The 21,972-nt window shown below is 42.1% G+C and overlaps 1 protein-coding gene across 2 annotated transcripts in view; it reads right to left on the bottom strand.

The window, feature by feature from the left end:
• Nucleotides 1-21,972, bottom strand: part of LOC122548819 (transcription initiation factor TFIID subunit 4-like) — a 125,751-nt gene that overhangs the window by 45,844 nt on the left and 57,935 nt on the right. For both annotated transcript variants that reach the window (XM_043687624.1, XM_043687625.1), the window contains exons 12-13: nucleotides 13,972-14,097; nucleotides 4,160-4,216 (exon numbers count right to left, since the gene is read on the bottom strand). In XM_043687624.1, the coding sequence (XP_043543559.1) occupies nucleotides 4,160-4,216; nucleotides 13,972-14,097 (183 nt within the window). The remainder of the gene's footprint in view (nucleotides 1-4,159; nucleotides 4,217-13,971; nucleotides 14,098-21,972) is intronic.

Below are 21,972 nucleotides of genomic sequence, written 5' to 3'. Positions count from 1 at the left end.
TACAGCAGGATATAGAGAGGCTGCAGAGCTGGGCAGAAAGGTGGCAAATGTAATTCAATGTAGCTAAGTGTGAGGTGATTCACTTTGGGAAGAATAACAATAAGATGGGGTACTGGGCTAATGGTCGGATACTTGGTAGTGTGGATGAGCAGAGGGATCTTGGTGTCCATGTACACAGATCTCTGAAAGTTGCCACCCAGGTAAATAGTGCGGTGAGGAAGGCATATGGCGTACTGGCTTTTATTGGTAGTGGAATTGAGTTCCGGAGTCCTGGGGTCATGTTGCAGTTGTATAAGACTCTGGTGCGGCCGCATCTGGAATATTGTGTGCAGTTTTGGTTGCCATACTATAGGAAGGATGTGGAGGCACTGGAACGGGTGCAGAGGAGGTTTACCAGGATGTTGCCTGGTATGGAAGGAAGATCGTATGAGGATAGACTGAGACACTTGGGGCTGTTTTCATTATAGAAAAGAAGGTTTAGGGGTGACTTGATTGAGGTGTACAAGATGATTAGGGGGTTATATAGGGTTGACAGTGTGAACCTTTTCCCGCGTATGGAGTCGGGTATTACAAGGGGGCATAGCTTTAAATTAAGGGGGGGGGGTAGATATAGGACTGAAGTTAGGGGTAGGTTCTTCACTCAGCGTGTCGTAAGTTCATGGAATGCCCTGCCAGTAGCAGTGGTGGACTCTCCCTCTTTATGGGCATTTAAGCGGGCATTGGATAGGTATATGGAGGATAGTGGGTTAGTATAGGCTTGGATCGGCGCAACATCGAGGGCCAAAGGGCCTGTACTGCGCTGTATTCTTCTATGTTCTAAATATAGGGTAGGGGAATGGGTATGGGTGGGTTACTCTTCAGAGGGTCGGTGTGGACTGGCTAGACTGAAGGGCCTGTCTCCATACCATAGGGAATCTAATCTAATCTAATCATCAGCTCTCTGGTTCTAGACTCACTAGCCAAGGGAAAATCCTTTCCGCATCCACACTGTCAGTGTAAGCAAGCCTTTTGCAAGCTTCTAGGAGATTAACCATCTCACTCATTGATGTGATCAGGGAATACAGGCATAGTTACCTCAATTTCTCCTGACAGCACAGTCCCATCGCCCTAGATATTAGTCTGGTGAACCTCCATTGCACTTGCTTCATGAAGCTTACAGCACAGGTGCAGGCCATTCAGCTTAATACGCTGAGAATGGCATTGCTGTCCACACAAGCCTCTGCCCATCTAATCTTTTACAATCCCATCAACAAACCCTTCTACTGTTCTTTCCCTCATGTGATTTATTTTAGCCATAAATCCTTGACTGGCTTCAACCAATCACTCTGGTACTGACTGTCACATTCTCACTGCCTTCTGAATACAGGTTTCTCCTGACCATACCATTCGATTCATTTGCAGCCATGTTGAGTTTATCATCCCTGTTTTGGGCACATCTTTAAGTAAAGGTTTCTTTCCACATCTACTGAATGCATGTTATAATTTCAAACATGTCTATTTGACCACTCAACATTCTCTTTACTCAAAACCGTAGAGCCTTGGCTTGCTCAACTTTTCCTGCTAAGAGTAGTAGTTAGTAAAAATGCAAGGAATGAGTGTCGTGGTACACCCCGCAGGCTCTTCTCATTAAAAGTGCTGGGTGACATTCTGATGGGGAAATAACAACCTTCTGGCCATAAGGTAGCAGAATACTAAATCTTGCAGGAACATAATCTGGGTCATTTGTTTGTGATGCCCTAATGGGGTAGAGGAGGTTTGACAGGTCAAAGTAGAACCAAAATTTAAGAATGAATGAAACGGTTGCGGGAGAACTTCCATCTACAGCTGAATCGCTAATATATATGTATATTATGCCACTTTAAAAGGACTCGGTAGTAAAATGTTCTGAAAGTGATTATTTGTTCGCAGTGCTGAGAAGTAACCAAGGATTCACTTATTCTCTCAGACACAGGAATGGTGCTTGGTGAAACAAGCTCAATGTGCATCTCCAGACATAAATGTTCATAAGTATGCAAGGCTCCATTAAGTTCTAATTCAATCTTTTATTGCCTGACTATATGGAACAAAATATTTCTCTCAGCAAAGCAGACATCAGATCAAGATTCAGGGAGATGACCGTTTGAAGCAAATTTGCACTTAAAAACATTAGCTTTGGCACGGTGGGGTTTAAGGAGAGGGCAGAAGGCACATGTAGATTTATAGTGGATATTGCGACCACATTGAAGACTGAATTCCAACAGTCACGCGAGTTGTATCAGAAAAGTACAACATGAATTGTTTAGATAAAGCTGCAAGATCAGAAGTTGAACAGTGCCACCAAGTCAGAGATGACCACGATCTTACAAGGATGGGTACAGTGAGGTAAAGTGGGATGGAGAAGGTAAAACAAACCCAATCCACTACTTTCAAACGAAGAGAATTCCATGTATTTATTACTCTTCACCTCAGTCTTGAAAGGGAGACCTCACTCGAACTGCGCCCCATAGATCTAGTCTCCCCAGCAAGAGGGAAAATTTGCAACATCCAGCCCATAAATCCCCTCATTTTTCTAAACTCGAGGGGGTACAGGCTCAACTTTCTCAATCCTTTCTCATAAAATAACCCTACACCTTAGGAACGAGCCGAGCGAGCTCTTGAAATACTTACAACATAATTATATCCTTTCTTTTCAATCCCGTAATAAAAAGGAGGCCAAGAAATACATGCTGCAGCTGGACAAACTGGTAGTTAAGGGAGCCTGAGTTTAAGACCAGGATTTATTGGAAAGATGTTGTCACAAGCAAGTTTAATAAAGCAATTCCAGGGCACCACTATCAACTTCTAAAGGCAGGCAAGTCATTATTAGGTTGCGTCGCTACAAGGTTGGAGTTGTGACAAGCAGTGATGAAATAAATTAAGGAGCAAAGCCTTCCAGACAACTCCTAAGCAGTAGCACAAGGAAAGACAGACAGGCAGGAGTCCTGACTGCAGGATTAGGTATGGTAAGCAGCCCGTGAGTAAAGGGGTAAGTCTGTCTGTTCAGGAATAAAATGTCAATGCAAAAAAACCATCTATCCACCTTTTCTCCCCATGGACGATGTTAAGACAGAAACAGCTACTTCCAAAAAGTATTAGCTTAAGCCACAGTTGTTTTAGTAGCTGGGAGCCTACTGGAAAGGGGTGACCATGGAAACTAATACCTCCAGCTCCACAGTCTTCATCAGACACTAGCATTGTCTTTATCAGCATCTGTCGTCAAAAATCTTTAATCACAAAACGCGAACAGGCTTGATGATTTATTCAGCAGGGAACAGAATCTGTAGGTCAAGTGAAAGATTTCTCACACACAGCACGAACATTGGGCACTTTCATTTGCTTCCATTCCCCAAGTGCCAGGGGCAAGCACTAGTGAGCTCCAATATTAAGGCTCAATTAAAATAAGGTCCAATTAGTCGAGGCTTTCCTCTCGGGCAATAAGAGTCAGGAAATGGATATTGAGAAAATGTAAAAGTGAGCTATTGCGAGGCAGCAGAAGCAGCAGACATAAATGAACTTATTTGTTGGTTTCTACAGTTGCTACTCAGGACCCTCTGGGAGGAAAAGCTTAAACCAGTCTAAGCTATAAAATAAAAAAAAACCCTTGAGCTAAACATGAACTGTGTGAAACAAGGGCTCCATCACAGAACAGAAAAAAAACTGCTGGGTTTAGAAAATTAAAAGCCAGAGGCACTTTCCATTTACAACTAAATCCTAGTTCCGCCTCTGAGCCGAGGAATTATAAGCAGTAACAGATTTACAAAATGAGCATTTATCCTGAAATATGTAACCTATTGTGATATTCCCAAATAACAAATCCAGAACTCGAATGCAAGAATTTTGCTCAGTTCTCAATTATCGAACATACAGCTGGGATACTTCAGTTAACTTTTTTTTAAAGAAAAGAAATGAAACACCACCCCTCCTCCACATGGTGACCTTGTTTGATGCGTTGCCCTTGCCTACAGCGGTTCCTGTCCTTGCTGCAGGGTCCGCACAGAAAATGGCATGCAACGACTGCACAAATCCTGACCTAAATACCAGGAGACTGCTGCCAAAAAAAAAATCAAACCCCATTCGCAAAAACAAGCAACAGAGAAAACAAACGGAACAGCAGAAAAGGTAAAAGCTACAACAAACTCACCTCTTTGGCTTTTTGCTTTAACCTAAGTTGTTCTGGGTCTTCATGCTTGGTTCGACTCTGGGGGGATTAAAAGACACAGAAGGAGCAGAATGAAAAAGTAATCAAATTTTCAAATTGTGTTGCCTCTGTACCCCTTCAATATTTCATAACTATGGTAACCTTTAACTAGAATTCTCTGGTAAATCTGTTAAAATTCTTTGAAGTGAAATCAAAATGATCTTCAAGTTCGTAGCCGGACTGTATTGGTATGATCAATACACACCTACATAACACATCCAAGAATTAATACGGTCCCATTTAATTTTCACAAAATTCCCCAGAACCATGAATGCCAGCATCTGGATTAATTTTCCCACAAAATTGGAACAGCTCACTCAGAAGAAAATGTCATCTGCTCCTGAAGAGGAAAGAAAACCTCAGAACATAACTTGGTTTTAAACAATTGCTGTCAAACTAATGTCAACCATGGATTTTAACATCCTGACTTTGGCTAACATTTTCACAACGAGCAACTGATAATTTCATGCTAAATTACATAATTTGTCGAGAATTTGCACTTCAAATATTGTAAACATCTGGACTTGAAAATACTAGGTACAATCCTGAACACAACAGAATATTGAGTGTTAATAGTTCAGTGCACAGTTATTCCAAAAGGGTCAATTACTTGCAAGTTAGACAACACATTTTTGGACATTGGATATTCTGAGTTTGCTACTTCAGCGACGAAATACCTTTAACTGGATGCTGAGGTCTTTGACCTTGAACACAAATTTAAGCAAGGAAAAAAGGGATAATTTTATTTTAATTGGAGTTCAGATGGTCACAATATGTGCTTTCATGTGCATTTGCAAGTGTTGGTCCACAAGCAGTTGTTATTATTGGATCCACTGTCAACATTTACTGGGATAGGAGCTGGGCTCTACAGCCTCTGCATTACATCTCAATTACTTCAAACACTCGGGTGCTGTGCTGCTGTCCTTTAACATTTTGCTGCTTTTAGAATATAAGCTCCGTCCAGTTTTCTTTTCCTACATGAGTAACATGAAATGTAGGATTAAAATGGAATAGCCCTTCTAACAAGCCAGCGCACACACAACTGGCAGAATGAAGTCTTCCAGTGCTGCACAGTTCTTCAATGCTATAATACACATCCTACCTTGCAAGCTTCCTTAACTAACTTTCTTTTCTAACTGACTGTCCAGTTTCACTTCCCTCCCCCCTACCCTCTAAAATAAGTAACTTTGCTCACAGTCAAAATGAAAACCTCTTGTCTGTGGTACAGGAGTTATTGCATTTGTTCCACATGCTGAAAGGGAGATTTCATTATGTTTGATGCAAGCTAAAACTGAGCCGTAGTAATTACACCTGCTCTGTTTGACATTTAACTGTATTGTCTGAACTAATACCCAAATAGTTAAGATGCAATTTTCAGAACACAACACTGACCAAAGGGGGAACTGAAGCTACTTGCATGAATCGGTGAGCAGCTTTCCATCATGACCTCAAGAATTAATGAGAAACCAGAGTAGGCAAGTTATCTGAATTCAGTATCCCATGGGATTGCAGGTGCTCCATCATTCATGACTGGGGTTAACAGATGTTTGGTTTCTTGGGGAAAACAGAGGGTTATGGGGAGGAGGTGAGGAAGTATTGTTGAAGCTCAAGTTCAGTCACAATGGTATTGAATGGTCGAACAGGGTTGCTGAGTGACAGGTTCCTGTTCTATGCATTTTCTTTCTCCACATTTCCCTTAAGAAAACTCAAACTGAGTAATAACAGAGGACAGAAATAGGTTTAATGACCTAACTGGCTCTTGTTAGCATTATGCTCCATATGCCTATCCTTGCACACCCTCTTAAATCAGCATTGCCTGGATTCCAGTTTTGACCCTGATGAAGGCATCAGCCCGAATCATTAACTCATCCTTTATCCACAGAGGCTACCCAAGTTGCTGAGCATTTTCAGCCTTTTGTTTTATTCTCTTTCTCCTGCATTGATCAAGCTTCCCTATAAATACATGCATGATATTTGCACCAACCAATCCATTTTGTAACATTTACTTTAATGAATTGATTCTTACTGTTCTGCTACAAGCACATGGCTTCCAATTCTGGTTTAAGGAATGCTAGTTGAGAGAATAAATAGGAGGAAGATACTCAGATTGCAATGCCTTATAGGCAATACTCCAGCTATCTTTTTTGGTGCACAAATTTCCAGAGATCAGTGCACATAGCATTTACTTCCAAAAGTCGTCAATAAATCGGCATGTTGGAATCTTGGAGCAGCTGTGCAGTTCAGAAGAGACAATACTTATAGGGTAAGAGAAAAGGAAAGATCTTTTGTTTAAAAAAAGTATTGTCATAGGTAAATTGTACTGGTGTTTTGGGCTTTCCTATTTAAAAATGATGTTGCTATTGAGCTGTTGGTCACTAACGCAGACTAAGCGTGCAGAATCAGGAATGATGAAGGACTTTTGCCCAATCGTCGATTTTCATGCTCCTTGGATGCTGCCTGACCTGCTGTGCTTTTCCAGCACCACTCTAATCTAAACTCTGGTTTCCAGCATCTGCAGTCCTTACTTCTGACCAGATGATTTAGTCTGCTCCAAAAGGTAGCAAACACTGGTGTTATGAGCTTTCCCATTTTTAGGTGGGAAAGCTCATAACACCAGTACAATTTACCTATGACAATGTTATTTTTAATCTTACCACTATGGTGAACTAGTGTTTTGGACTCATTCCAAACTTAAAATCTTGAGGCATTTTGAAGGAAAAGCTGCAGAGTGGCAGTTTACTACATATAATGCTTAGGATTAGTCTTGCTCTCAAGAACTGTCGATTTATCTTTCTATTCCCAATGCAGTAGGAAATAATACTTGGAAAAAAAACATAATGCCCACTATGAAACTGCCAATGACAATTGTGTATTCAACATATTCTCTCCAGTCAGATGAGCATCCAAACATGGAAGTACTGATATCACACTACTGCACAGCAGGGGTTTGCAGGACTGCTGTGAGCTGCCCAGACTTTTGGGTTGGGGGTGAATGGGCTCCTCCTGTGGTGTTGGGGATTGATATCAACTGGCCTTGTGAATGTTGCTGTTTAAGAGCACAAAATGTAGTATTTAGAATGATTTGCAGATGCCGGTGTTGGACTGGGGTGTACAAAGTTAAAAATCACACAGCTCCAGGTTATAGACGAACAGGTTTAATTGGAAGTACACTAGCTTTCGGAGCGATTCTCCTTTATCAGGTGACTATCACCTGATGAAGGAGCATCGCTCCGAAAGCTATTGTGCTTTCATTAAACCTGTTGGACTATAACCTGGTGTTGAGAGATTTTTAACTTAGTATTTAGAAGGCTTTCTACTGAGACTGCTAAATGCAGATGTCAGACTAGCTGGCCTACATCACCCAGGTTTCTCTCTCCGTCCTTTTGTGAACAGCAATGTTACATTTGTTAACTTCTAATCCACTGGGACTAAAAGAAATTTGGAAACTTTGGAAAATCAGGAGTTCATCCAGTATCTGAACAGTTACCTTTTACAGAACCCAAGGGCATAGGGTCTGCACCTAGGGCTCGAGGGCTTTTAGACCATGAGATTTCTCCAATGTAGTTTTCTCTGCTGATATTAATTATTTTCATATCCTCAATCTTAATAGCCCTGACTGATATAAAAAGCAGCCACTGCCACTTCTGAGCTAACAGAAGTCAATGAACCTGCGGCAGAGTAGAAGTTTGCTGGCAAGTGCACACTTGGAGAAATTGGTGGAGTCTCTTTCTGCACTGGTGTTACTCATTTTTGTTTGTCCTGCTGAGCTGTACTCACCCATGCTAGTTCTAACCAGCTTTTAATAGCCCGCAGCATACGCCCTTTACATAAAAACTATTTTTTGTTTGAAAACCAGAAAGAGATACAAAAAGGAATGAGAGAAAATTTAATGAGGGCTTTGCGGCAGAATTCTAAAAAGGCTGGTGACAGTATCCCTTCCAAGTTACTCTGCAGTTATTTTTATTCAAAACTAATTGAATCGGTTTGTACCCACCAGACAGAAAGCCTCAAGGGTGAAGAAGAGAAAAACTACAGATGCATTTTTGATTCAGACTGAGCAAAGACAATGCAGCAGTGAGCATGAGCTTGTAATGAGCTGCAAAGCCCATGGGGTTCTCAGACTGAGGTATCCCAAACCAAGGCAGGATATTAATGGGACAAGCCAGATCACACATCCCAGAAAGGTGCAGGGACTCGTTTAACAGCGCAAAAATAAATTTAGGCCAACTTTCACTTTAATTCTGAGAGTTGCAAAAGAAATTTTTAAATGACTCAAAGAGATTCCCTCTCACACTACATTTGCGATCAGAAACAAAAAGGATAGAAGAGGCATAGGAAACAGAAGGTGAGCTCATCCCAAACTAGATTTCAAACTTTAATCAGCAAATCATAAAATCATTCAATGCAGAAGAAGCCCTTTGGCCAATCACTTTCGTACCACCAAAGCTAGTGTAAATTTAAACTGTCACTTTCTAGCATTAAAGCTATAGTCTTGAATGTTATAACCCTGCTATAGGAAGGATGTTGTTAAACTTGTAAGGGTTCAGAAAAGATTGACAAGGATGTTGTTAGGGTTGGAAGGTTTGAGCCATAGAGTTTATAGAGGATTGTAAAATCATGAGGGACATGTTTAGGGTGACTAGACAAGGTCTTTTTCCCTAGAGTAGAGGAGTCCAAAACTAGAGGGCAGGCTTAAAGTGAGAGGGGAGAGCGATAGCAAGGACTGAAGGGGCAACATGTTTCATGCTAAGGTGTATGGAATAAGCTGCCAATGGAAGTGGTGGAGGCTGGTACAATTACAATATTTAAAAAGTGCATAATAGGAAGGATTGAGGGGGATATGGGCTAAATGCTGGCAAACAGGACGAGATTAATTTAGGATATCTGGTCGACATGGACGAGTTGGACCGAAGGGTCTGTTTCCGTGCTGTTACAACAAATGCTCATCCAAGTATTCTTCGAAGGTTGAGATATGAGCACCACCCTCTGGGGTGAAAAGTTTTCCTCAAATCTTATGTAAATGTCATGACCCCTTATCATTGACCCTGGGAGAGGGAGCTGGAGAGGGATTGTGCGGGGATACTGCAGGGGTGCAGTCAAGGTAATTCAACCATACAGGTTTGAGGAATCTGTAAGCTTTGAAAAGTGTGGTGCTGGGAAGCGCAGCAGGACAGGCAGCATCCAAGAAGCAGGACAGCCGACATTTCGGACATGAGCCCTTCATTAGGAGCATTCCTGATGAAGGCGTTATGCCCGAAACGTCAACTCTCCCACTCCTCAGATGCTGCCTGACCTGCTGTGCTTTTCCAGCAACACACGTTTAAACTCAACTCCAGCAGGTGCAGTCCTCACTTTCTCCAAATCTTATAAGCCCACTCCAATTTTGTTACTTTGAACTTCTCCTGTTTTCAGCAGCAATGTTGGCTTGTCTATTTATAAGAACAACACCATAAATAAATTTCTCAGCACTACTGAAGTCCTGTCTGCACAGTGTTGGCTGCACAGATATTGAAGTCTGATGAGGACATGTGAACTGTCTGGGTAGAAGATCAGAATTCTGGAAAAACAAACAATAGATTTGTAATCAATATTCTTTTGAAATCCAGGGGGATCACACCACTGTATCGCCCTCATCAATCTACCTGTTCTTTGAAATACTGAGTTTAACTGGTTAAAAATTATTTGACCATCTCAGATCCGTTGGTTTTCCTTAACTCAGTCCAACTTTAACCAAATGATAGTTAATTTTCTCCCAGATTATTTCTAAAAACTTTCTCATACTGAGGTTAAAACTAGTTAGCTTGAAGTTGTTAGGCTCATCCTTCAATACTTTTTGAAGGGTAGCATTTGCAGTTCTCAAGCCCACTGGCACCACCTCTATATCCAAAGATCATTGCCAGTACTCCTGTGAGGATCTTGCTTACTTCCCTCAGAATCAGATCCTGGTGACTTATCAATTTTCAAATACAGGCAGCCTAGCTAATACCACAAACAACTGTTAGCTCATTGTGGGTCCCTTTTGCTGTGGACATGACAGCATCTTCCTCATTGGTAAAGATGGACGTAAGCATACATTCAACATTTCAGCCAAGCCCTCTGCTTCTTGAAATTTGAACAAGAACATGAAGCTAATTTTGAAACTCAAGACTGAATTGAGACATGTGTGTGGTTCCACATTGCAAGGGGCATCTCCTGGAAGTTTCTGAATGGGGAAAATGGGGTAAACAGTGTGTGGTCTGTCAAAAAAAAGTCCATAGTGACTGAAAAGCATCAAATATATCACACAACTGGTAATACGTTCAAAATGCAAGACCTGAAGCAGCATGCTAGAAAACTCCGCTTGCTTCATTATCACTGCACTATAAAATCAAACAGCAAATATGCCCCACTGCATCAATACAACTGGGGAACACTTCCTAGTCTGCCCTCCATCTACATGCAGCCCGAGATAAGGACACTGCAATGGATTTAATGTCACTTTTGTTAACATGAGAACACCAACTGCTGCAAATGTGTGGGCAGGTCAAAATCTTCCTACAACTCCCTGCCTGATAGCACTATGAATGTGCCTTTGCAGACTACAGTGATACAAGAGGGAGGTTCAACACCACCTTCAGGCTAATCAGAAATGAACGCTAACTGCACACACAGAAACCAATGATGTTAACTTCGCAGTTTAAATGCGGTGATTGTCAAAGTGGTGGATTTATTCCACCAGGGGGCTACTCTGAAATTATCCCTCCTTACACCACTTTTCCATTTCTGTCTTCACACCCTGCGTTTCTATTTCAACCAGTATTTCCTCATTTTGATTCATTAAGCATCTGGGAGCCCAACCACATCAACCTAAAGGCTCTCTGATTTGGGTAACCCTCTGCTCTTTTTTGGCATTCATGCCAACATCAGAAAATAAGACCATAAGATACAGGAGGAGAATGAGCCCACTGAGTCGGTTCTCGATAATGGCTGATTCGTTTCTCAATCCCATTCTCCTACCTTCTGTCCATACCCTTTGATACGCTAATTAATGAAGAATGGATTTATCTATTCTAAATGCACTCAATGGACTTTTCCTCCACAGCCCTCCATGGCAATGAGTTCCACAGACTCACCACCTTCTGGTTGAAAAAAATTTTCATTGCAGTTCTAAAGGTTGTCCCTACACTAAGACTGTGCCTTTGGGTCCTAGTCTCTCCTACTAGTGGAAACATTTCTCCATGTCCACTCTATCCAGGCCTCTCAGTATTCTGTAACTTAAATGCGATTCCTCCCTCATCCTTCTAAACTCCCAAGTACAGACCCAGAGTTCTTAACTAATGCTATGATAAACTCTTCACCATCGGGATAATTTTTTTTTAACCTTCCTCTGGGCCCCCTTCCAGGGGCAGCAATCCTTCCTCAGATAAATGGCTCAAAACTGCTCACAATATTCCAAATATGGTCTGGCCAGAGTCCTACACCGCCTCAGCAGTACATCATTGCTCATGTATTCTAACTTTCTCAAAATAAATGCTAACATTACACTTGCCTATCTAAATGCCAACTGAATCTGCACATTAACCACATTAACAGAATCCTGAACTAGGACTCCCAAGTACTTGCGTGCTTCAGATTGCTGAAGTGTTTCCCCATTTAGAAAACAGTCTACACCTTTATTCTTTCTACCAAAATGCATAACATACACTTTCCCATATGATCTTCCATCTGCCATTTCTTTGCCCACTCTCCTGGCCTGTCCAAGGACTTCTGCAGCCTCCCACTCCTTCAACACAACCTCCTCCCTCCAACGACCAGTGTGTCACCTGTAAACTCGGCAATGCCCTTTGCTCACATAGCTAATTCTGGTCCCAAAACTGCATTAGTAATTGGTTGGCATCCTGAAAAAGACACCTTTATCCTCACTCCATGCCTTCTGTCAGTCAGCCAATCCTTTATCCATGCCATTACCTTGCCCCTAATACCATGGGGTTCTTATCTTATTTAGCAGCCTCCTGTGCAGCACCTTACCAAGGGCCTACTGGAAATCCAAACAGATCACATCCACTGGCTCTCTTTTGGTCAAACTCTCTCATTACTTCTTCAAAGAAGTCTAACAGATTTATCAGGCATGACCTCCCTTTGACGAAGCTGTACTGATTCATCTCTATTTTACCATCACTTCAAAGTACATTACATCTCATTTTTAATAATGGATTCTAAAATCTTACTAATGACCAAAGGTCAGGCTAGCCAACTTTTAGTTTCCTGTCTTCAGCCCCCCCTTCCTTCTTCAAGCTATCTGCTTCTAACTCTGGCATTAGTCCATCTGGTCCAGGTGATTTGTCGACCTTCAGACCATTCACCTTTCGCAGCACGACCTCTTTACTGATGGCCTCAACACTCACCTTTGCCCGCAACTTTCTTGAAGCTCTGGTATGCTGCTGGTGTCTTCCACTGTGAAGACTGATACAAAGTACCTTTTCAGTTTCTCCACCATTTCTTTGTTCCCCAATACTACTACTCCAGTGGTTCAATGTCCACTTCTGCCTTTCTCAACTTTTATACATCTAAAAACACTTGTGCAATCTTCTTTTATAATACTAGCTCACTTATCCTGATATTTCATCTTTGCAACCCTTTGTTGCTTTTTTAGTTGCCCTCTGTTGGCATTAAACAAGCTTCCCACAAATCTTCAACATAATTTTTTTTGCTTTTATGTTGTTCCTGACCTCCTTTGTCAGCCATGGTTGCCTCATCCTCCCCTTAGCACGTTTCTGCTTCCTTGAGATGAATTTCTGCTGTGCTTCCCAAATTGCCCCCAGAAATACCTGCCATTGCTGCTGTGTCTTCTCTGTTAGGCTCCCGTTCCAACCAACTCTCGTCAGCTCATGTCTTTGTAGTTGGAAATGTGTTGCTGGAAAAGCGCAGCAGGTCAGGCAGCATCTAGGGAACAGGAGAATCGACGTTTCGGGCATTAGCCCTTCTTCAGAAGCCCTTCCTGAAGAAGGGCTAATGCCCGAAACGTCGATTCTCCTGTTCCCTAGATGCTGCCTGACCTGCTGTGCTTTTCCAGCAACACATTTCCATCTCTGATCTCCAGCATCTGCAGACCTCACTTTCTCCTCATGTCTTTGTAGTTACCTTGTAATACCATTACATCAGATTCCAGCTTCTCCCTCCCAAACTACAGGATGAATTCTATCATACTGGGATCACAGTAAGCTTTAAGCTCCCTAATCAAGACCTCCTCATTGCACATCACTAAATCAACAACTGCTTGTTTCCTCGTGGGCTCTACCCCATACTGCTCCAAAAAAAAAACAAAAAAAGAAAGAAAAACCACCTAAGTGGCATTTGGGATTTGGTCTGGAAACATATTGAGTTTTACTTTTGGACCATTTTTTCCCTTTTGCAATGGAAAAGACACATAACATGAACTGTCCAGTAAGATAGATTCTCAAAAATTCAGCAGGAACAACATTGCTTCTAAATATTGATGGTCCTGATGGGTTACAATCTCCTTTGAATTTGTTGTCCATAGCCTTTCAAAAGGTCACAGATTAGATAACCTTTCCCAAAGTCATGAGCAGATGGCTTTTATCCCCCCCAAAGCATGATTCATTGCAGGCTACCACATGGCCGTGTGTGCATCTTAGAGGAACGCTGAACAAGGCGGGCAAACGTCTCCCTGCAGAGTTAGATGTACAGCAAGACAAGGAAACCAGCCAGCATCCCCCATATCCAGGAGTACCAGACTAAGTGAAAGCTATCCTTACCTTCGCTAATCTTAGCAGTGCTTCTCTTTCATCTTCATCTTTCCGCTGCTTCTCCAGTCGATCCAACTGCTCAAAAAACTTCAGTTGCGACCGAGTATCATTCAATAGGCTGTATCGGTCATTGTCCTAAAAGGAATACAAAGAAAAGCTATGAAATGCTGGTCTCACATGCAGGCTGCTAGTTAATTTTGCAATGCATTTTGAAAATTCGTTTGGAGGTGAGACTTATTGACCATTTCAAAATGTCCCAAGAGCATTCTGCTGTGGGATAGAAGTCACAGAGGCCAAACCAGGTACAGACAGCAGACTCCATTTCCAAAGAGATGTTAAAAGGGTGATTTTTCCCATGACAATGAAGTAATTGTCATGACCACCATTACTGATTAGCTTTTTATTCCAGGTACATTTAATTATTTAAATTTCAATTTCCCCAAGCTGCTGTGGTGGGATTTAAACTCTCAAATCAAGTTCATTAGTCCAGGCTTCTTAATGACTGATGTTTTCTTATAATTAACTGCAAATCAAGAAATTTAACCTCTACATGTTGTCCTCAGATCTAATAATGCCTCTGAAAAATAAACAGAAAACTGGTGAGATACTTGATGGAGATTTAATGTGCTTGACCAAAATCCACTTGCATTGTTTTTGGTCCACAATGCCAGTGGCAAGTTTCAACTTTCAATTCTGTTTCATGACAAAATATCAGTGACCTCAACTTGGGTTCTGACATGCCCACACCAAAGGAGGTATGCAAAATTCAAAGTTGCTACAGGGCTGGCAAAAACTACTAGTACCTCCCACGATGTTGCGCCAATGAGATCTTCAACTGTTTAAAATTAAATAATAAAAATTACAGCTAGCATGGACTTTTGAAAAAAATCCACTTGGGTTAGTCATGCCTTCTGTAGAAAGAAATCAGCCATCCTTACTCAGTCCAACTTACATGTGATGTCAGACCAACTTACATGTGATGTCAGACCAACTTACATGTGATGTCAGACCAACACCAAATTTGGTTGACTCAACTGCCCTCTGAAATGGCTGAACAAGTCACACAGTTCAAGGGCAACTTATTAAAAATTCATTCACGGTAATGTCCAGGTGCCTTTGAGAAGATGGCTGTAAGGTGCCACTTTGAACCACTACAGATAGATCCATAGTATAGTTAGGGAGAGAATTCCAGGATTTTGACCCAGTGACACTGAAGGAATGGCGGGATATATTTCCAAGTCGGGAATGGCGAGTGGATGCTAGTGTTCCCATATTTGTGTTGTTTTATTTCAGGTTGTGGGTTTGGAAAGAGCTGTCCCAGAAGCCGCAATGGAAGTGCGGATTTTCTCTAATGACACCACATGTTCATCACCATCCGCGACTCCTCAGATGCGGAAGCAGTCGATGTCCAAATGCAGTAAGACAATGTCCAAGTTTGGGCTGTGTTGTGGCAAGTGACATTCACACCACAAACGCCACACAATGATTGTTTCCAACAACAAAGTATCTAAACATTGCGACATAACATTCAATACCATTCTCATCATAGCATCTAACTCTATCAATCACTTGGTGCTTTACTAATTGCCCTCAAACTGAACTGGACTAGCCATATAAATACAGTAGCTACAAGCGCAGGTCAGAGGTTAGAAATCTGCAACAAGTAACTCACCTCCTGACTCCCCAAAACCTGTCCACCATCAACAAGGCACAAGTCAGGAGTGTGATGGAATACTCCCCACTTGCCTGGATGGGGGCAGCTCTAACAACACAAAAAGCTTGACACCATCCAGGACAAAGCAGCCCGCTTGACTGGCACCACATCCATAAGCATCTACTCCCTCCACCTCTGTCACCAATGGCACCTACTTCCCAGAAACTAATTCCAAAATAGCTGCAACTTTCCGAATTAGGGAAATGTTGGCCTTAAAAGTGAGGCAAAAAAAAAACTTTTAATTTAACTTACACAAAGCCAATACTGCCCAAGATCAAATCTGTTTAATAGATTTTAAGCAGAGAAGATCAGCCGCTATTTAGCTACTTTACTTCACAAGTTTAAAGAGATGGCCGTTAAATGGTAATCCTCATGTGCCAAAAGACTGCGCTTTGTTTATGAATGCCACACTGGCGAACATCAGGATTTGATTCACTGAATGATGCAAGACAACAGGAGACCATTCAGGAGAAAGTGAGGTCTGCAGATGCTGGAGATCAGAGCTTATGCCCGAAACGTCAATTCTCCTGTTCCCTGGATGCTGCCTGACCTGCTGCGCTTTTCCAGCAACACATTTTCAGCAGGAGACCATTCAGCCTGTGCTGGCTCTCTCAAAGACCCATCCAATCAATACCTACTTGCCTTGCTCTGTCTCCACAGCCCTGCTCCCCTGGATCTTTTCAAATATGAACTCACAGCTTTCTTGAAACTCATTAAATGTCTTCTTCCACACATTCAGACAGTAAACTCCTGTAGAAAAAAAAGTCACCACCCTCTGGCATTTTTGCCAATGAACCTCAATCTGTGTCCTGTGGTTACCAAACCTCCTGCTTCTGGTTTTCAGTTAATGTCAAAATTGCCTGAATCTGGCTTTTAGGATTGAAGATTTCCTGATATCCTTTACATCAAAACAAAACCCAGCAAAATGTATTAGTTACTCCCAAAGGCTGTAATTAGAATTGAAGTAATACAAATCTGCCCCAATGGTTGTAGATAAATGGAATAGCTAGTGCAAAAGAAAAGTCACAAGACAAGACTTCCTACTTAGTTTGATCATCTATGGGAGATTTGACAATTTCCCTGAACCCAGACAAGGATGCTTGTATACCTGACCCTGTGATTCTGACATAGTGAGGACAAAGAGAAAAAGTGACGTTCAAGAAAATTATTTCCACTGGCAGCGGAAGGGTAAAGAGTGAGGGGGAAGGCAGCAGAAACAGATTTAATAGTGACCCTCAAATGAAAATTGGATAAATATTGCTAATTAAGGGATTGCAGGGCAATGAGAAAGACAGAGTTTGTGGAGCTAATTGGGCACATCCTTCACAGCCTCCGCACAGGCACAATGGGTAGAATGATACAGTCGATTTTAAGAGGAAAACTTTGTCTGTTTTTGCTTCCCTATCCTGCACCCACCAGACAGCATTCACTTCCTGCATGATAACTAACATGCTTCGATGTTGGTCAGGCTGTGAGATACCAGGAATAGCCGGAACAGCGATGTGCAGGCTGTGCTCAGATGGAGTGGACATTCAAACAGAAATGGCCAAATATGCCCCAACTTAGATGTCAGCCTTTAGTCAATGCAAGTTACAAAGGAAAAAGTAGAGGACTGACGAGGGCAGAGCAGTTGACACGATCCATATGGACTTCAGTAAGGCGTTCAACAAGGTTCCCCATGGGAGAATGCTTAGCAAGGTTAGATCTCATGGAATACAGGGAGAACTAGCCATTTGGATACAGATCTGGCTCGAAGGTAGAAGACAGAGGGTGGTGGTGGAGGGTTTCTTTTCAGACTGGAGACCTGTGACCAGTGGATTGCCACAAGGATTGCTGCTGGGTCCACTACTTTTCATCATTTATACAAATGATTTGGATGGGAGCATAAGAGGTAGATAGTTAGTACGTTTGCAGATGACACCAAAATTGGAGGTGTAGTGGGCAGCGAAGAAGGTTACCTCAGATTACAACAGGATCTTGATCAATGGACTGAGTGGCAGATGGAGTTTAATTTAGGTAAATGCAAGGTGCTGCATTTTGGGAAAGCAAATCTTAGCAGTACTTATACACTTAATGGTAAGGTCCTAGGGAGTGTTGCTGAACAAAGAGACCTTGGAGTGCAGATTCATAGCTCCTTGAAAGTACTGTCGCAGATAGATAGGATAGTGAAGGGTTTGGTATGTTTTCCTTTACTGGTCAGAGTATTGAGTACAGGAGTAGGGAGGTTATATTACGGCTGTACAGGACATTGGTTAGACCACTTTTGGAATATTGCATGCAATTCTGGTCTCCTTCCTATCGGAAGGAGGTTATGAAACTTGAAAAAGGTTCAAAAAGGATTTACAAGGATGCTGCCAGGGTTGAAGGATTTGAGCTATAGGGAGAGCTGCGTCCGTTTTCCCTGGAGTGTTGGAGGCTGAGGGGTGACCTTATAGAGGTTTATAAAATCATGAGGGGCATGGATAGGATAGATAGACAAAATCTTTTACCTGGGGTGGGGGGAGTCCAAAACTAGAGGGCATAGGTTAGGGTGAGAGGGGAAAGATATAAAAGTGACCAAAGGGGTAACTTTTTCACACAGAGGGTGGTACCAACCTAGACTAGTTTGACCGATGATCATCATTTATCCTTACCTAGTGAGAATGTGCAAAAGTCACATGGGTTTCTGTCTCCATGTTAATTTTGGAATGAACTGCCAGAGGATGTGGTGGAGGCTGGTACAATTGCAACATTTAAGAGGCATTTGGATGGGTATATGAATAGGAAGGGTTTGGAGGGATATGGGCCTGGTGCTGGCAGGTGGGACTAGATTGACTTGGGATATCTGGTCGGCATGGATGTGTTGGCCTGAAGGGCCTTTTTCTGAGCTGTATATCTCTACTCTATTTCTACAAAATTAACATGGAGACAGAAACCCATGTGACTTTTGCACATTCTCACTAGGTAAGGATAAATGATGATCATCGGTCAAACTAGTCTAGGGTTGGTGCTCATCTTCCTCATAAGCATATAGTCCTCCACCTCACTGAGGATGTTTCTTCCCACATTCTTTCATTCTTGTGCCTCATCCAATCTCAAACATTGATAGTTTGTCCCTCAAACAATAAACGAGATATTCAATCAACAACTCCTGAACAAAAACAGAAACCGTTGGGAAAACTCAGCAGGTTTGGTAGCATCTGTAAAGGGAAGGCTTCAGTTCTGAAGGGTCACGAGACCTGAAACATTAACTCTGCTTTCTCTTCACAGATGCTACCAGACCAGTAATTTCTGTTTCTGATTTCCTGCAGCAACAACTTTTTTTTGGTTTTGTCAACTCCTGAAATTTCTCCTCCTTTCGGTTCCAAATTCTTAATCTTCTGCCTCTGTCCCTTTGTCCCCATTCCCTTGTTCAAGTACTTCAGACTATTTTTTTTTAAATTAAAACCCAAATGATCCACCCTTTCATCATTTTAGATCACGAGTAGAATAAAAAACATGCCACTTAGCTGTGCTAACTATTTTCAGCCACAGGTCGGGTTACATTTACTTTTCATGGGGAGAATAAAGACCACGAGATTCACATAACAGATACTTCCCACTATGCCAGGGATTCCCACATAAAAAAAACAGATCATGACATCTCCAAGCCAGACAAAAGTAGTGCTGGAACATCACTCATCAATGGTGGATCACACAATGAAAGCTCAAAATTACACAGAACTTTAGTACCCAGAAAAAGCTACTTGGCCCAACAATTATAACCCACACTTATGTTCCACACAAGCTTCCTCCCAACCTGCAAAATATTTTTCCATTCCTTTTATATTCATGTTTCCCCTAAAATATTTATGCCAGTCTTCTCAACCACTCCATGTGGCAGCAAGTTTCATGTTCTTACAGGTCTCTGGAACAAACTGTTGCACCTTTATTCTTTGCTGGATTGATCAGTGACCATCACACATTCATGGCCCCTGGCTTTGGGCTATCCCACAAGTAGGAACATCTGGCCCCATGCCTACACCATTAAACCTCTCCTTCATTCTGACGACAAATTAGTCAAACCATTGTATTGTAACAAGAGTTCAGATTTATTTATTTTCTCCTGCCAAGCTCAGTCAACACAGCAGCACATCAAATACACATTATCAAGCACTGGTAGCAGATGTGGTAGAATTCATGAGATGCTCGAAGGCAATTAACATAAATAACCTCCCTTTGGAAATTACTTAATTTTACTAATCTTTCTCTTTATAAATTATTTCAGCAGGATGTCAGCCCTCAAACACGTAATTGTCTGTGTGGTTTTGAAGTTTAACGTAAAAGCACACTCCTCTGGATTTGGAAATTGTGGTCAGTGGTTGACAATGATATGCAATATTCAGTCAGCAGCACATTAATTAAAAAACTTCAGTGAAGAACTTTAAAGCTCTGCAAAGATAGTTTTCAAAAAGACAGGGCAAATTTGAGGTAGCTGACAAAAAAGGTCTTGGCCAGAGGAATTCAATTTAAGACTGTATTAGAAGCAGCAGGTTCTCGTCAGCTCAATCACGTGTGTGGAATGAAGTATGAGATTCCCCAACCAAATCACAGTTTAGCAAATTAAATTCAGTATCTCTGGCCTCTGGCACATTCACTGGGCTGCCAAAGATTGGTGTTTCTTAAGTTGCCCAGGTCAGAAGCTTCAGATGTCTCCTCCTAAAGTTGTCAATGTCTCTGTCTTTCTGTCCCTCTCTCTCTTCCTGTGAAAGCAATATTTCTCCCTCCCCACCCTTCTGAAGCCCCTCATTTTCAGTTTAGGTATTTTAGGGCAATTTTAGACACAATATGGAATTCAACAACTTCAAACAACGTACTCAATATCTAGTCCTACTACACAAATGCTGCTTGTCATGTGTCAGCGCAAGCCTGGATAATGTCCAGATCGTGCTGCATTTGGACATGAACGTCAGGATTTGAGGAGTCGCGAGTGGTGCCAAGCATTGGGCAATCAGCAAAATCCCAATTTCTGACCTTATGACAGATAGAAAGTCATAATGAAACAGGTGAAGCTGGTTTAGCATTGGATACTTGCCCTCAGGAATTCCTCAGGGGTCCTGAAACTGAGATGACTGACTGCCAACAACCTACAACCATCTTATGTCAGATATGACTCCAATGAATCGAGTTGCTCTGATTTGCTCGAGCTCCTTGATGCCACAATTAGTCAAATGTGGCCTTGATTAGAAGGCAATGACTCTTACTTCACCACTGTATTTTAAGCTCTTTCGTCCATTTTTGAATCAAGGTTGTAAATGACTTTAGCAGCTGTGTCCCTGACAAATCCTAACTGAGTGGCTGCATGCTCGTTCCTTCCATCATTTTCCTGACAATCGAGGGGGTGGGTTTGTGATGCTTTTTGTGGATGGGCTATACTCAGGCAGATTTTCCTCAAGAACAGGTAGATGTCAGCACTGGAACTGTCTGGAACACATTGGCAAGTTCTGGAGTGCTGCTGGAACGTTGTTAGGGCTGTGGTTTTTGCAGTATCAAGTGCCACCAGTCATTCGATATCACATGGAATGAACGAAAGACTAGAAATTCTGTGATCACAGTTACCAACGTTGGGGGACCTTTGAAGGAAGTTGAGATGGATCATTCACTTTGTACTTGCAGAAGATTGCTGTAAATGTTTCATCCTTGTGCTTTGCACTGGTATGTTGGGCTACCAGTTATTGAGGGCAGAACTGTTTGTGGAGCCTCCCCTTCCAGTGAATTGTTTAATTGTCCATCAAGATTTGCAAATGGATGTGGCCATAATGCAGAGATTAGATTTGACCTGTGGGTTGTAGAACTGCCTATCACTTGCTGCTAATGCTCTTTGGCATGTAAGCAGTCCTGTGCTGTCCGCATTCCAAGTTAGCACCTGATATTTTATAGGTATGCCTGCTGCTGCTGCTGACCTGCCGTCCTGCACTGAATGCCCGTTACTGAACCAGGACTGATGCCCTGGCTTGACAGTAATGGATATGCTGGACCACAGGGTTGCAGATTGTTTTGGAGCACAATTCCTTTGTCGATGACACACAGTGCTGCATGGATACCCAGTTAAGTTGATGGATCTGTTCGAAATCTATCCCATTTAGCACAGTGGTAGTGCCACACAACATGTTGGAGAGTATTCTCAATGTCAAGTCCAGACTTTGTCACCACAAGGACAATAATATCTTTCTCTCAGCTGTTGGACTGAGTCTGCGATACAAGGTTCTTGAGGATTCAATCAGCTCAGTTAGTAGTGGAGCTGCCAATCCACTGTAGGTAAAGAGGATTCACATTCC

Source organism: Chiloscyllium plagiosum, chromosome 4 (assembly GCF_004010195.1).
Source record: "Chiloscyllium plagiosum isolate BGI_BamShark_2017 chromosome 4, ASM401019v2, whole genome shotgun sequence".
NCBI lineage: Eukaryota > Metazoa > Chordata > Chondrichthyes > Orectolobiformes > Hemiscylliidae > Chiloscyllium > Chiloscyllium plagiosum.
Note: the sequence above shows the minus strand (reverse complement) of the source record. Positions and strands in the feature narration are given on the sequence as shown.